General features: G+C 41.0%; 1 protein-coding gene across 1 annotated transcript in view; it reads left to right on the top strand.

Annotated features, from left to right (window-relative positions):
• The window catches only part of piezo1 (piezo-type mechanosensitive ion channel component 1), a 353,209-nt gene that overhangs the window by 262,937 nt on the left and 72,650 nt on the right, over positions 1-17,622 (top strand). Inside the window, exons 12-18 of the mRNA XM_060911720.1 lie at positions 3,851-4,111; positions 9,469-9,574; positions 10,784-10,965; positions 12,396-12,544; positions 12,872-13,030; positions 16,162-16,250; positions 16,386-16,549. Coding sequence (XP_060767703.1) covers positions 3,851-4,111; positions 9,469-9,574; positions 10,784-10,965; positions 12,396-12,544; positions 12,872-13,030; positions 16,162-16,250; positions 16,386-16,549 — 1,110 coding nt within the window. The remainder of the gene's footprint in view (positions 1-3,850; positions 4,112-9,468; positions 9,575-10,783; positions 10,966-12,395; positions 12,545-12,871; positions 13,031-16,161; positions 16,251-16,385; positions 16,550-17,622) is intronic.

Raw genomic sequence — 17,622 nt, 5'->3', positions numbered from 1 at the left:
GCTGCTCAGATACAAACTTTTTTTCCTGTAATTTTGTACCGGGGCGGCATGGTGGTGTAGTGGTTAGCGCTGTCGCCTCACAGCAAGAAGGTCCAGGTTCGAGCCCCGTGGCTGGCGAGGGCCTTTCTGTGCGGAGTTTGCATGTTCTCCCCGTGTCCGCGTGGGTTTCCTCCGGGTGCTCCGGTTTCCCCCACAGTCCAAAGACATGCAGGTTAGGTTAACTGGTGACTCTAAATTGACCGTAGGTGTGAATGTGAGTGTGAATAGTTGTCTGTGTCTATGTGTCAGCCCTGTGATGACCTGGCGACTTGTCCAGGGTGTACCCCGCCTTTCGCCCGTAGTCAGCTGAGATAGGCTCCAGCTTGCCTGCGACCCTGTAGAACAGGATAAAGCGGCTAGAGATAATGAGATGAGATGAGATTTTGTACCGGAAAATTACGGTACAAACGTTTGGAACTCTAAAATGTTTTTGTACTGACTTGATAATGTAGAAGTCATAAAATAGAAATCTATAACAAAGTTTGTCTGGAAAAAAAAAGGTGCCTGAGACTTTTGCATAGTACTGTGTATGTTAGAACTCAAGCTTGTTGTTTATTAGTGTTACATGCACGGGCCATTCTCAGAAAATGCGATGAGTAACGGTAAAGACATTTTAAAAAATGTTGTATACACTAATTTTAGTTACAATCCTGGTAAATATATTTACGAGACAAATAGCATATTTCATGAATTCACAAAGCAAGAGACATCATTATTATGAAAAAATAATGCCCAGTTGTTGTCTTTACTGTTACTTAGGGTAACAGTAAAGACACAGGTACTGTCTTTACCATTACCTTACCAAATGTTCAAAATAAACCTCAAAGATTCAACAACTTCACAGAAACTTTAATCCATCTAAACTAATATTCATTTGCATTGATCGCGAACTAAGAGACACGTTTGGTCCAGTTGAGCAAACTTTAAAATAAATGTTTAAAAATGACAAAAGAGTAAGTTCATAAAAATTTTAGAAATTGTCAAACATTTATAGATTGAGTAACGTGAAAACTTCAAATGTTTAAACAGTACTTCTTAAACTCTAAAACAATAACATTTTGGGTGCAACAACAAAGACCTGAACTCAGTGTCATTGAAATAAATCCTAACACCATTGACAGTTCAAAGGTTATTCTGAGCTGTTATGAAATGAACTCAAACATTGATAACTTTCTCAGGTCTCAACAATGAAAATCTTAAACAATAACATCTTTAAACCTCAAAATATGGTTTTGATACATCAGAAATAGTGAATTAGTCCTCCCTACACCATCAAATAGTGCTAAAGCTGATTTTGATCAAGCTCAAATGGTGGTTGACCATTCAAATTCACTTTGGTAAGAACAAATCTTTCCTCTTCTACAGATGTCATCATGAGCAGGCCAGTCATATAGATGAACATGCCTTTGACCAACTCTTTCTAGGATCTTGGTATAGCCTTTCTCTGTGTTTGGCCATAAGGGTCTTTTTTGGAATCCAGTTGCCTTTATCACCAACCATTGTTTAGGCCCATTTATGAAAATAATACATCATTAGGCTCAAGCAGATATATATTTTAATTCTTTTTAGGCCATTCATTTTTGTTTTGTACCAGTGTAGTACTAAACCTTGAGTCTGAGACCAGTCTCGAGTCCCCAGTGTTCAAGTCCAAGTCATTAAAGAAAATTTCGAGTCGAGTCCACTATTGATCCGAGTCGAGTCCGAGAACAAGACTCCAACCAAACCATTTGATGGTGACTGTTGCTGCCTTTATGTGAAAGCGTCTCTGCTACTGTGTTGGACTAACGTTACTGCTCGACTGCCCCATTTTAGTTAATAGGCTACAGATAAAAAGCTTGTTCATCGCTCAGCAAGCCCCGCCCACTATCAACAGGGCAAATAACATGAGAGAGGGTTAACACTAGCTAGTTCATCGCTCAGCAAGCCCCGCCCACTATCAACAGAGCAATGAACATAGCGTGTCACTTCCTTCTCTGGGTGGAGTCTTGCCAAATGACAATTGTAGTTCGAGGTTGTCCTTGTCATCTCCTCGATAGTTCTTCTACATATGGAACACATAGCAGTGCATTTTTTCCCACTGCACGAGAAGTCTGTATAAGCAAAGCGGACAATCCTAGGGGCTTCTCTCCAGGCATTTTAGCGCCAGTAATGTTAGTTTGTTCCTGAACATGACGTATGAACAGGTGAATGTGCATTCTCTTGAACAAAATTAGTATAAAAATTAATGTAGCTATAAATATCTTCTGCCAAATTATTTTGGCATGTTACAAAAAATAAAGAAAAAATCCAAGTTCTCGTCTCCAATTTATGAGTCCGAGTGCAGTTAATGCACGAGTCCAAGTCTGAGTAATCAGTGCTCAAGTCCAAGTCAAGTCACAAGTCCTTAAAATTGGGGCACGAGTCGGACTCGAGTACTACAAGCCTGTTTCGGCACTTTGGGGAAAAAAAACATCCAAGTAGTATTTTAACTTCTGCAACCTAATTTTCGTTGCTGAAAGGATTGTGTATATAAAATTTCATCCGACATTCGGACATGGTTTGATTGACAGTTCAGCTGGAGCAAAGTTCCCCACACAGTCAGAATGGATGATACAATATAATCAACTGGGGGGTTCCTCAACAATAGTGACAGTAGATGAGGAAAGTGGGTACAATTCAAATAGTTTGTAGGGGGAACGGGTGGTACTGCATTGTCACCTGCAGTTAGTAAATAGAGTGATCCATATGACAACTTATGCCATCCATGCCCCTCTGTAAAAATACATTATGAAAAAGCTTGGCCAAAAGAAGCTAAAGGCCACAATCTCAGTAACTACTTCAGCTGACAAAAATCACTGCACTGCCTCAGTAAAACTTGAACAGAACCAGTAACCAAATCTGTCTCAGCACTCTCTTAACTGAACTGCTGTGGCCTATTAGACCAAGCCATACATATTTCTAAGAAATAGTCATTCAGGAATTAAACATTTTGTCTTTACCGTTACCCTATAGAGTAACAGTAAAGACATCTCATGGCATTTTTGGGTCACTGAGTACAGAAAAAAAGATAAGCAAATTATGCATTTATTATCCCGTCCTAACTTGCTACTTGGCTAACTAAACTTTTTCAACATGCAGCACCATTATCTTTATCATTTGGGGGTAACGGCAAAGAGTTCATTTCCCTGACATCTCAAAGTTTCATATTTACCTGATCAGTATCCTGGATTCCAACATTCATGTACCAGTGATTTTTTTTTTTTTTTCAAAATGTCTGCTCAACATCCTGGTCCTTCATGTAGCTGCACTGCCCTCTATTGTCAAAGCCCTGAATTACAGCATGATTTTACCATTTGGGTAACGGTAAAGACATCAAGAAAGTACACATTCTTGCACATATATTTAGGCTGTACACCAAAAACCGTCAAAGCAAAGATCATGATATTTTCCACAATAAAAAGTGAAGGTATAGAGGCAATATTTCAGAAAGAAAAGTGAAAATAAAATTAAAAACAAAGGAATTATTTTCATTCAAATTTCACTAATTCTCATTTACACAAAAAGTGGTCATGACATGTTGGTATACTGTATTTAGGCTAAATAAAATTTTTGCAAATGCGGACAAGTTGTCCTGTTTTTTTTTATCTGCTCTGTTAAATTCTTTCTTAAAATCTTAAAATAAATGTATAATAGAGGGCCAGGATTAATGGTTTTAGAGAAAAAACAAACATGTTTAAAACTGAATTTCTCACATTTTCTGAGACTGGCCCGCACATTAATAGTCTATGTGCATTTGGGGAGTTATGACGGCTATATAAATATATCTATGCAGGTATGGAGTATCACCTACCACAGCTGGTTGACGTTTGTGCTGCTCTTATGGGCATGTGTGATCTGGATGCTGCGAGCACGCCGCCACTTTGCTATGCTCTGCTCACCCTTCATTCTGCTGTATGGCCTCAGCCTGTGCAGCCTGCACTACGTCTGGGCCATAGACCTGGAGCCCGAACTGCCAAAGCACTTGGGCTCCATGAGCCTGAGACAGATGGGCCTTGATCGAGAGCCTTATCCCTGCCTACGCCTGGGAGCCATGGTGAGAAATCAGTTTACTGTGCTGCAGGGACTTTCATCACAAATGACTCATACACATGAATAGTAGTACTGTTCATGTCGGAGTAACCGCAGTACACTCTCATGCATGTAGCACCACGTTTCTCTCCATACCACACTGATTATTGTGTGCCTTCAGACAGCCAGGAACCATACGGCTTATTCATCAACAATTAAAACCTACAAGGAGGGAGTAAAATCACCCAAACTTTTTTATATATAAGCTATAAATTACTAGAAGGTGGTAGTAAAAAAAAAAAAAAAGACGAAAAAAGGTACAGAAGCACCTCCTCTCTTTCCCACAGCAAGATATTTAGATTCTATTAAAAATACCCTCAAACCTTCAGACCTCTACCAATGTTGCATGGACTAGATTTGCGTATTATAACTTGATCTTTTTTATTTTATGACTCGTATCTTTCTAACGCCTGCCTGCCACAGATTCAGAACTAACTCAGGTTTTGTAATGAGATTTTCAGCTTCCTCTGGTTCTTAAAACAATTTGGCAAAACTGTCAGAGTGAAAATTTTCAAACTTTGTCCAGTCTGCACATTCAGATGAGCAAAAAAAAAAGAAAAGAAAGGAAAAAAAAACTTCCTCCAGAAAGGTTTAGAGGAGAACTGAAGTCATTTTTAAACTTGCTTTATTTCTTAATTAACGTGTTATTCAATTACGTTTTCGGTTTTAGTAACCTTATATCATGACTCGTATTGGCAACTAATTGCAATTAAATATTATACTTATCGGTCTATTCGGTTTTTAGCCGTGTTGAGTTTAATTCGTTTGGTCCACGGCAGGCGTCGCTTATCTGCGCAATCTTCACGAGACTTGTGTGAGACTTCGAAACGTGACGTGTCAGCCAGGTGTCAGTGCCGCCATTTTGAAAACTGTTTTCCAAACGAAATATTGCACAAAAACGAGTTTAAATGACGATTACTACCTACTTTTTTCAAACTTCCCTAATTGCTATCAAAACAAACAAAACTTCCGGCTTGATTACGTCAGCATTCGAAAGAGGGCGCGCGTGTCTTTTGACAACGTTGGCAGATTTGGTCACTTCGATTTCCGCTGTACATTTCACTTTCATCCTACGACGTCTTGCACAGGTCTCAACGAATCTCATTTATGGCCATTGCTTTGACATACAGTGGTGCTTGAAAGTTTGTGAACCCTTTAGAATTTTCTATATTTCTGCATAAAACATCAGATTTTCACACAAGTCCTAAAAGTAGATAAAGAGAACCCAGTTAAACAAATGAGACAAAATATTATATTTGGTCATTTATTTATTGAGGAAAATGATCCAATATTGCATATCTGTGAATGATAAAAGTATGTGAACCTCTAGGATTAGCAGTTAATTTGAAGGTGAAATTAGAGTCAGGTGTTTTCAATCAATGGGATCAGGTGTGAGTGGGCACCCTGTTTTATTTAAAGAACAGGGATCTATCAAAGTCTGATCTTCACAACACGTTTGTGGAAGTGTATCATGGCACGAACAAAGGAGATTTCTGAGGACATCAGAAAAAGTGTTGTTGATGCTCATCAGGCTGGAAAAGGTTACAAAACCATCTCTAAAAGAGTTTGGACTCCACCAATCCACAGTCAGACAGATTGTGTCCAAATGGAGGAAATTCAAGACCATTGTTACCCTCCCCAGGAGTGGTCGACCAACAAAGATCACTCCAAGAGCAAGGCATGTAATAGTCGGCGAGGTCATAAAGGACCCCAGGGTAACTTCTAAGCAACTGAAGGCCTCTCTCACATTGGCTAATGTTCATGTTCAGGAGTCCACCATCAGGAGAGCACTGAACAACAATGGTGTGCATGGCAGGGTTGCAAGGAGAAAGCCACTGCTCTCCAAAAAGAACATTGCTGCTCGTCTGCAGTTTGCTAAAGATCACGTGGACAAGCCAGAAGGCTATTGGAAAAATGTTTTGTGAACGGATGAGACCAAAATAGAACTTTTTGGTTTAAATGAGAAGCGTTATGTTTGGAGAAAGGAAAACACTGCATTCCAGCATAAGAACCTTATCCCATCTGTGAAACATGGTGGTGGTAGTATCATGGTTTGGGCCTGTTTTGCTGCATCTGGGCCAGGACGGCTTGCCATCGTTGATGGAACAATGAATTCTGAATTATACCAGCGAATTTTAAAGGAAAATGTCAGGACATCTGTCCATGAACTGAATCTCAAGAGAAGGTGGGTCATGCAGCAAGACAACGAGCCAAAGCACACAAGTCGTTCTACCAAAGAATGGTTAAAGAAGAATAAAGTTAATGTTTTGGAATGGCCAAGTCAAAGTCCTGACCTTAATCCAATTGAAATGTTGTGGAAGGACCTGAAGCGAGCAGTTCATGTGAGGAAACCCACCAACATCCCAGAGTTGAAGCTGTTCTGTACGGAGGAATGGGCTAAAATTCCTCCAAGCCGGTGTGTAGGACTGATCAACAGTTACCGGAAACGTTTAGTTGCAGTTATTCCTGCACAAGGGGGTCACACCAGATACTGAAAGCAAAGGTTCACATACTTTTGCCACTCACAGATATGTAATATTGGATCATTTTCCTCAATAAATAAATGACCAAGTACAATATTGTTGTCTTATTTGTTTAACTGGGTTCTCTTTATCTACTTTTAGGACTTGTGTGAAAATCTGATGATGGTTTAGATCATATTTATGCAGAAATATAGAAAATTCTAAAGGGTTCACAAACTTTCAAGCAGCCCTGTATGGACTGATATATTACAGAGCATATTTCAAACACTCATAACTTGCCATAGCAGTGACAAAATAGCTATCAAAAATGCATTCCTATATTTAATAAAATGAGATAAATAGAATTTTGATCAATAGAATTTGCCTTCAGTTCTCCTTTAATCTGAGAACGTCAACCCGCTAAACTCCAAACCCATGTCCCTTACAAGTGTCAACTTTCAAATATTTGGTACAATTTCTTATTCAATAATCTAATCATCATTGTTCCAGTGAGCCCACGAAAAGGGTTTTTTTTCTCTTAATGCCTTAATGTTGATAGAGCCGTTTCTTCATAAACATGCGTCTGTTGTGACTGAAAGTGTGAACACACAGACTTGGTGTTCAGAGCGCTGAGCAAATTGGAAGGTTACCGTTTTTCATTTCTGTGGCACGCACTCTATAATCACGCTTACTTTTTAATCACAGCTCATGTGGGATATGGATGGGCTGCAATCGTAAATACGCAAGTTAAACTGCCTGGCTAACATGTTGACTTGTGGCAAGATATAATAAAGTCTAATAAATATTGAAAGTCCGCTCTCATTTGTGGTTGTTTATTAGCTTACTGCTAAAGAAAAGTTACCTTGATTAGATAATTTTTATTTTATTTATTTATTTATTTTTATATAAATGAGTCTTGTTTTTATTAACGGTTGTCTTTTGAAGCTGCAAAGCCTTAACTTTCTTGATTATGCGATAGTATGAAAACTCTTTTCAGTGCCAGCAGCTCTGTGAAAAGCCGACCTGGTGGGAAAACGTTATCAGTTCAATTGAATACATAGAATTTAATGATGTAATGATTTATTATGTGCGCCTGGAGTTTCAGATTATCTTAGTTGAATTGTTTTACCACGAGCAAGTGTTCAGAGGGGGAGAGAGGAAGGGGAGACAGCAGACCAAAAGGAGCAGGTCTGATGGAGGTCAGGGGTTTAAAAAAAAAAAAAGGTTTCTAGTTTTCAGTTGAGACTTCTTATAGGTGGCACAGTGGTGTAGTGGTTAGCACTGTCGCCTCACAGCAAGAAGGTTCTGGGTTCGAGCCCAGTAGCTGATGGGGGGCCTTTCTGTGTGGAGTTTGCATGTTCTCCCCGTGTCTGTGTGGGTTTCCTCCGGGTGCTCCGGTTTCCCACACAGTCCAAAGACATGCAGGTTAGGTTAACTGGTGACTCTAAATTGACCATGGGTGTGAATGTGAGTGTGAATGGTTGTTTGTCTCTATGTATCAGCCCTGCGATGATCTGGCAACTTGTCCAGGGTGTACCCCGCCTCTCGCCCATAGTCAGCTGAGATAGGCTCCAGCTTGCCCGCGACCCTGCACAGGAAAAGCGGTTACAGATAATGGATGGATGGATGGACTTGTTTATATCGTTCAATGAATATTTTTTTTGAACAATTTAAAGGGGGGAGGCACGGTGGTGTAGTGGTTAGCGCTGTCGCCTCACAGCAAGAAGGTCTGGGTTCGAGCCCCGTGGCCGCCGAGGGCCTTTCTGTGCGGAGTTTGCATGTTCTCCCCGTGTCCGCGTGGGTTTCCTCCAGGTGCTCCGGTTTCCCCCACAGTCCAAAGACATGCAGGTTAGGTTAACTGGTAGCTCTAAATTGACCGTAGGTGTGAATGTGAGTGTGAATGGTTGTCTGTGTCTATGTGTCAGCCCTGTGATGACCTGGCGACTTGTCCAGGGTGTACCCCGCCTTTTGCCCGTAGTCAGCTGGGATAGGCTCCAGCTTGCCTGCGACCCTGTAGAAGGATAAAGCGGCTACAGATAATGAGATGAGATTTAAAGGATTTTGCAGATTTGGGTTGAGAAGTGTTACCTTGAAAATGTCAGTTTGGTTACACCTAATAAGTTAAGCTCTTTCTGATTGAACCAACTAAGATTGAACAAATCTGCTGGCTGTATAAATGAATAATATTCTTAGGACCAGTAACTTGCATAGGAAAGGAGATATTCTTGGTCACAAAGTCTTTGCTCTGTAAATGTTAGAAATGTTCTCCATCAGTAGAGCCATGGTCAATAGAAATTACAGTGTGATCTACTGTATGGTTAGGGTGAGGGCTCTTTACTCTGAAAGTAATGACAGAGAAAGCCCGAGGTTCATTTTACCCATAAGGAGGAAGCAGGCCCTTGGTAATGGCTCAGCTATGAATGTCTTCTTTTGCCTGCTTCTGTTTGTTCGGGATCGCCACAGCAGATCTGTTCCACATGTTTGATTTGGCATAGATTTTACACCAGATGCCCTTCCTGACGCAACCCTCCCCAGTCTGCCTGGGTTTGGGACCAGCACTCGGTATGCACTGGCTTGTGCAACCCCAGTGGCTGGGTATTTTACCTAACCTGCATGTCTTTGGATTGTGGGGGAAACCGGAGCACCCGGAGCAAACCCACACAGACACAGGGAGACCATGCAAACTCCACACAGAAAGGCCCTCATCGCCTATGAGGTTCAAACCCGGAACCTTCTTGCTGTGAGGCAAGAATTTCTGCCGCCCATAAATGTCGAGTGATCATCAATCATTAATGCCTAGTGATGTCCTTTATAAATTTGATGTATAAGAAGTGCTTTTTTTTCTCCATCTCTTGCTCAGCTGCTGTTCACGCTGACATTCTGGCTGCTTTTACGTCACTCAGTAAAGGATAAGTTTGGGAAAAAGAAGAAGCAGAGCGTCCCACTTGAAGAGGTCACTACTGGAGGTAGGAAAGGCGGCTGAATCACACTCCACACCGTCTCATACTCACTCCTGTAATGAACAGAGGCGTAAAAAAGACTGAAGCTCAAATCTCCAGCTGGTTCCTTGATGCTGTAGAAAGTTTTGAGGGGTTTTTTGTTTTTTTATTCATGTCGACGATGATAAAAAATTCAATAAGCTCTCCTTCTTGCGGTCGTCCAATGTAACCATTTCAAAATGTGAACATGGAGGAACTCTTTGTGCAGTGGCGTGCACAGACATTTTGGGGGGCAAGTGCTCTGGGGGGAAAAAGGGCACTTTTTTGCGCATGTGGAACACCTTATTATAAAAGTCTGAGATTTAACCCTCCTCTTGTGTTCATAATCATATCAAAGTTTTGGGTATTTTTCTGTAGTTCCATCTTTAAAAAGTCTGATAAAGTCTGAAAGTCTGATCTTCCCGTCACTGACTTGAGTCTCAAGACTGTGTTTATTCACAGATTTCCGTGAGATCATCATAAAATTTGTAACGAAATATACACACTCAATGGGCTCAACAGAGCTCTCCTTTATTTGCATAACGGCGTGCATACTAGCATAACGTGATATTCTTAATCATGTTATAAAAACAGGTCGGAATTGATGGAGAGTGGGGTTGCCTCAATGGTTTAGGCTACATTTAAAATGTTGTTCAGTTTGTTTCTCCATATGGAAAGGGAGCAAATAAGCTGGCAAAGGCTGCCATGTGCAGTTGTTTCTGTATGCGACGGGCTACTTCACGACAAAATAATTACAGCTTGGGCTTAGAGGGCAAACAATACATTTTCACTCGATTCATGTGTTACCTGGCTGGTGGGGCAGGGGAAGAGCTGACTGACTGCCCGATGTGTTGTCTGCGCTACGACAAGGCCGTGGCTTCCAGGACGCTATGCTGCTGCAACCTCACATTGAATGCACTGCACGCTTGTTCACGTGACAGAGCAAGAGAGACAGAGGTCCGGTGTGTGTGCGGAGGGGGCACACATCGGGACATTATTTTCACACACGCTTTTAATGCCGCGGCTTTTCTAAAAGATCATGTCGACATTGGCCTCAGTAAACTGAAAAAAAAAAATTTCAAAAGGGCACTTTTTTGGACAGAGGGCAGAGGGGCAGGTGCTTGAGCACCACCTCGTGTCTATCTGTGCACGCCACTGTCTTTGTGTACACCTCTCTCTCTCTCTCTCTCTCTCTAGAGAGCATGGGCCATGACGAGTCCATCCTAAAGCTGCTAGGAAGGGTGGTGATGAGTCTTTATGCTAAGTATTGGATCTACGTTTGTGGAGGAATGTTCATCATGGTCAGCTTCGCCGGGAGGCTGGTGGGCTACAAGATCATCTACATGCTGCTGTTTCTGCTCTGCATGTGCCTCTACCAGGTAAACCCTGACCTCCAAAACCACACATCCTGATGATTGATTACATCAGTGCACTAACCAGGCCACATTGTTTATTGTTCTGTTCAAAGTTAAGCAAACACTAACATTAAGTAAGCAAGCACTAGCAGACTTAGCTGATATGATTGCAGCTTCTTGAAAATACAGATAGCTGCAATACAGATAGGATTCAAACAGTAGGGAGTCAAATTCTCACGTTTACCAGAGGACTAGTCCCCAACGGTAACCCTAGCTGTGTAATAGGCAAGAGGCTGATGGCTAGATGCACCTTAAGGGCCTGGTTAGTACTGGGGCAGGAGACTGTCTGGGAAGACCAAGTCCTGGCATGGGAGTGACTTTGACTACTACTATTATTATTATTATTATTATTATTATCTCCTCGCCCAGGACGGAGTCCACCAGGGGGTGAGGTATTGTTTTCAGTGGGGTTTCTTTGTATTTTTGTTGTTGTTTTTTTGTTAGCAACATTATGGGAAAATGGTTGGACCAATCTTCATCAAACTTTCAGGATAAATGGGCATTGGTCTTAAATAGAACCTCCAACATTTTGAGGGTCATCCAGTCAAGGTCACCAAAAAGGTCAAAATCGTTTTTGGTGCAAATGGTGTCCCAGTGTCCCAAATCACTCCCTGCTCACTACATATTGGACTATACAGTCAGATCGCCATTTTGTAGTGCTGTCCGAATGTATAGTAAGCATTATTACACCCTATATTGTGCACTCAACGTGTCTCACAATGCATCATGAAAAGTAGTACCGCGGCAAAGAAGTAGTTTTATCATTTAATTAATGAGTTCGATATATAGTCCTCTACAGTATATACTGTAGTAATTCCCTATATAGTGAGTAGGCCGTAGTGAACGAGTGAGTGATTTCGGACACAGCGTTTGTAACCAATCAGCACTTAGCCTGATCAAGTTCGATTACCCGTTCTATTTCTTGATAAACTTCGGAACTGATCAGAACTAGAAACGAAATAAGAGAAACCTCGTTATAACTTCGTAGTATCGGAAGCTAATCAGCAGATTAAAAGAGAAACGAAATTCACCTCGTGGTTCGCCAAGGCTACTGATTCGGTATCAGATAAGTGGTGTTTTATTTTAAGAAAATTTACCTTTTGATTATCACAGCTTTTGTTTCGTCCTTCTGAAAAGTCAAAAAGTTTTGTAAGGTTTTTTTTTTTTTTTTTAGCTTTTTGGCAGATACTTAGAGTCTTTACACTACACTTATGAAATGAAACATTCTCATTAGTATTAGTGAACTTGAAAGAACAGAGACCACACTTGTGAGATTGAATCAGTTGTTATAACGCTAAAATAAATGCTACTGGCCGAGGTTTGTTTTGCCTGGTAACGTTGTTTATTTTTATTATTATTATTATCGATACCCCTCTCTCTCTCTCTCTCTCCAGCTGTACTACTCTCTATGGAGGAGGCTACTAAAGCCATTCTGGTGGTTGGTGGTGGCCTACACCATGTTGGTGCTCATTGCTATCTATACCTACCAGTTTGAGGACTTCCCAGACTACTGGAAGAACTTCACTGGCTTCACAGAGGATCAGTACGCTATTTATCCTTATTTGCATGTCCAAACAATAGTTCTTAGTTCGCTGCCACTAGTGGGACAGATGTTGGACTTGTGCCTGTGTGTGAGGGAAGTGTTGAAAGATTGTTGTGTACACGGCCATAAGGAAATTGATGTCATACATTTACACAGGTGTCCTTGAGGTATTTGGCGTGTTGTATGTGTGTGCGCAAGAGCATTTGTTTGAATGTGTGTGTGTGTGTGTGTGTGTGTGTGTGTGTGTGTGTGTGTGTGTGTCAGAGTGTATTTTCTTGTGGATATATACTTGTCAGTGTGCGTCACGGACATGTTTCTGCCCTCCAGACTTGCAGATATCGGCCTCGAGACGTTTAAGCTGTCCGAGTTGTTCACCAGTATCCTGATCCCTGGCTTCTTCTTGTTGGCCTGCATCCTGCAGCTGCACTACTTCCACAAGTCATTCATGAAGATCACAGACCTGGAGCACATCAAGCCTCTGCACAGGCACGTCCTGTATCTCTCTCCTCTCGCTGCTGATCAGTGCACTCTCAAACAAATGCTGAATCTGGAGAATTATCACTGTCATAAGAACAAACTGTGTTTGTAGAGCACTGTTCAAAGCAGCTCAGAAACAGCCAAAGCCATTTGGAGCAGCAAGTCCACGAGAGCAGAACTGGCTCCATGTTTAAAAAAAGTACATCTTAGTACACCTACATCTCTGAGTGCATATTAATAATCATTCTCCTTAAATGAAAATTCACACAGAGACACAATAAATATGTTTATATTCAAATATTTGGGATATACTGAGTGATTCTCGTTAGGAATGGGAATCGAAAACCGGTTCTTGTTGAGAACTGGTTCCCAGTGTTTCAATTCCATGGAATCGTTTGCCAGATTTGCTAACGATTCCCTTATCGATTCCAGCGGGCACAACTAACGTCATGTATATTACGCAAGTTACACAACGTGCGTAGCGACATGCAGTAAGCAGTAAACATGGCAACCAAGCGGTTTAAACACTCAAAAGTTTGGCTGCATTTTTCAAGGAAAGATGACAACCGGGCGACCTGCAGCCATTGCAAAGTAGATATTACATCGTCGGGAGGGAACACAAGTAATATGCAAAAACATTTGCGCACACAGCATGCGATACTTTTAAATGAATGTCACGTTTTTGACACGCTTCGGGCTGGTGAATCTGTGTTACTCCTAAACTAAACAAAGTTGATGCTAATCGACCTGTTTGTTCTCCTCTTTTTTCAAATGAGAATCGATAAGAGAATCGATAAAGAACCGAATCGTTAAGCAGAATCGAAAATGGAATCGAAATCGTAAAAATCTTATCAGTTCCCATCCCTAATTCTCGTGTTAATTTATTGCTTGCGGCTGTGATTTTTTTTTTTTTTGTTATTCTAGTGAGAAGGTAAAGATTGTCTACTGCACTGATAAGGATGCTGCTAGTTCAGTTACAATAATGTTTCATACGAAAACGAAATTAGCATTTGAAAGCAAAATTAATAACTTAAACTTTAAAAACAAGCATAGTATCTTGTTATACACTCACCGGCCACTTGAACAGGAACTTCTTCTTGAGCCTAAGATGCCTGTTCTCGGCTGCAGGAGTGGAACCCAGTGTGCTCTTCTGCTGTTGCATGCTGAGATGCTTTTCTGCTCACCACGGTTGTAAAGAGTTGCTATGAGTTGCTATATCCTTCTTGGCAGCTCGAACCAATCTGGCCATTTTCCTCTGACCTCTCTTATCAACAAGGCGTTTGTTTCCGCCCACAGAACTGTCGCTCACTCATTGTGTTTTTTTGTTTGTTTGTTTTTTGCACCATTCTGTGTAAACTCTCGAGACTGTTGTGTGTGAAAACCCCAGGAGATCAGCAGTTTCTGAAATACTCAAACCAGTCCATCTGGCTCAAACCAACACCCATGCCACAGTGAAAGAAAGTCACACTTTGAGATGACAATTTTTCCCGTTCTGATGTTTGAAGTGAGCATTAACTGAAGCTCTTGATTTGTATCTGTATGATTTTCTGCATCGTGCTGCTGTCAAGGGATCGGCTGATTAGAGAACTGCATCAAACAGCAGGTGGATGTGTGTACCTAATAAAATGGCCTATATATATATGTATACACTCCCAGTGAGTGTAAAATGTGTCAGTAAATAATCCCACATCAGTGCTGGATAAAAACCCATCTTTCTTATGGAAGTGAAGATGCAAATTTCGTTGTCTGGTGGCAAAGTGTTTTAAGATACTTTGCCTTGCACTTATGAATCGGATTCCCTGTAGTGGTACACATACGTTGTTCATACGTATGGACGGACATCGTACGGTCACAAAAGCCATCAAAAATCAGGTCAATGCATTACCATATTCTCTTCAGTCTGGAGCTCAGCTATAACTACCAGTTTAGCGTTGTGCATCATCACAAACTCGCCAAAAAGACATGACCTTAATCATGTCATTTATACATAAAGATAACAGACAAAGTCAGTTTTAAAGACAGTAAATTAACAAAAATATATTCAATATAAATCAAATATAAAGAAGTTATTCCAGCTCCGAGATGTGATTTTTTTTTTCTTCAGTTCCTCAAAGTCTTTTTGTTCCTCTTAAAATAAATTTGCATCACAGAAGCCATATTATCCATATCATATACTGCATTATAGAAACTGTTGTCGTCAGCAAGTCCTCGCAACTGAGTATTTCGTTCCTTCCGGTCACATCGGATGGCTGATGAGCCCAATTCTAGCTCTGAAAACTCGGGGGCATTGAGGACACTGAAAGGTTGGTGGTGGTTGAGGTTGTGTTTGTGCCTCTTTCTCTTTTCTGCGCTGTCACTTGGTTTCCAGATTCGTTCTTTTGTTCGCTTCAAAGAGTTCCGTCCCTGTATGGATGGTGTTTCGCCACTCGGTATGCTGTCTAGCTGCTTCCTCCCAGGTCTTGGGGTCTATGTTGGTTGCCTTGAGGGTCTACTTCAGCTGGTCATTGTAGCGTAGCATGGGTCCGCCCGGGGGCATTTCCCTGTGCTCAGCTCGCCGAAGAGGATCCTTCTTGGGAGTCTTGTTTTGTCCATGCGGGCAACGCGAGCTAACCACTGAAGATGGTGTTTCATGATGGTCGCTTCTATGCTGGTTGACCCGGCTCTTTCGAGGACTGTGTTGTAGTGGTTCCAGCTGATGTTGAGGATGCTTGATGTGGAGAATTGTTATTAATTTGCTTTTTAAAAAATAATGTGGGATTATTTACTAACACATTTTACGCTCATCGGGAACATTCTTAACATTACGGAAACCATACAAGTCCAATTGAGATTATGAACAATGCAGTAGGCTTTACTGTGTGTACAGGTTAAACTGGTTGTTATAAGCTTCTCTTACTCTTTCTAACATGAGTCTTGTCTGAAACAGCGGCTGATCAACTTCATCTGGAGTAAAAGGGACATTTTGTCCATTTAATAGTAAAATGTATTCACTCACTCCCTACTAATCTTACGGTCATGTCATGTCTTCCTCACAGTCCTTTAATGAACTTGTTCCCGGTGTCATTCTGTTAGGACTCGTGTGAAGTTGTTTCTTTGCTCCTAAACTAACTGATCTAAATGTGTGTTGGTTGGACATGCAGAAAGAGATCTGCCCTAAAGACAGAGGGAGGAGGCTTTGAGGAGGAAGATCCGACTACAGAGCTGGGAGATGATGAGTCAGAAGATGAAGGTCAGGCAACAAAATATTACCAACTAACATTTCATCATAGAAGTATGATGTCGATCTGATTCTGTATGTTCTGTACTTTTTTTTTTAAATTGCTGGATGTTTAAAAGCTTCTCTCCTTTTTAAACTCTCCTTCAGTCATGGTGCCCAGTAAGTGGGGGCTGGTGATGGACAGACTCATGGTGCTCTTCAGGAAGTTCTTTGATATCCTCACCCACGTTCAGGTTTTTCTCTGGCGTGTCCTGGAGCTCCACATCCTCAAAATTGTTGCCCTGTTTGTCATCTGGGTGACACTTGCAGAGGTCTCAAAATAGCTTTTTATTCATCTTTATGCATTTCACCAACCCACTGTTGAACTCTGCTTGGTGTTGATTAAGTGGTGTTGATTAATAACAGCAGCTCTGACAGAACTTCCAGCTCTGATTCAAACATTAGGTTCATTGTTGTAAAACATTGATCATTTTAATGTGTTATCATTTCGATAGTAAAAACTCCTTCACAGGGACTTGCATGGCTAATAATACACAAATAAACAATAGGTTTTTATTTAACTAAGTCATTGAAGTTGTCCATAAAGAAATGAGGAGTTTGTGCTTTCTGGTTTCTCTCTCTTTTTAATTTGTTTGTCTTATTAACCAAGAAAGAGGAGAATAAAGGAGGCTAGTGGGGGAAAAGATTGTTTATACCCACGATAACAGGAGCTAACTTCTCTCTTGGACATTCCAAAACATGAACTATTTAACAGTTATTCACCAAAGGCAAAGTGAATATCGGTAAGTAATTGTCGAGGTTATTATTTAAATAATATCAGCTGCCGTTGAGTGGTCTATCAGATATATTCAGCTAGCATGATACTGAACAAGTCGAAGCTGAGTAGCTGAATAGAATATATCTGATATACCATGAAAAAAAACAGCCATTATTATTATTATTATTATTATACACACACTCTTAATATCAGCATTCTCGAAGGCCAACACTAGCTTCCTCAGGACTCGGTGCTGTTAGCATGGCAGTACAGTTAGCTTCTAGCCAGTGTAGTGTTAGCGAAGGTCAATGCTAGCACAGTCAAGCAGAATATTATTTTCATTTTCCCTGTGTAATTAGGATGCAGTGCTGCAGCACAGCAACCTATGGGCTCCCCTAGGGGAGCCCATAGGTTGCAGTGCAAAGCACTGCAACTATTGTTCTTCTATGTATTTCTCTTCTTCTTCTTATTCCTACGCAAATTTTGATTTCGAATAACTCAATAACCGTACGTCGCACACAGACAAACAATATATCAAAACGTGCGGCTCGATCGGACTCACTATGCTATTACTTTTCTCTACAGAATACGATTTTTTCGCGACATAGTCACGAAAAAATCGTCAAA

The sequence above is a fragment of the Neoarius graeffei genome, chromosome 27 (assembly GCF_027579695.1).
Source record: "Neoarius graeffei isolate fNeoGra1 chromosome 27, fNeoGra1.pri, whole genome shotgun sequence".
Classification (NCBI taxonomy): Eukaryota; Metazoa; Chordata; class Actinopteri; order Siluriformes; family Ariidae; genus Neoarius; species Neoarius graeffei.
The sequence above is the reverse complement of the archived record's forward strand: the minus strand, read 5'-3'. Positions and strand labels throughout refer to the sequence as shown.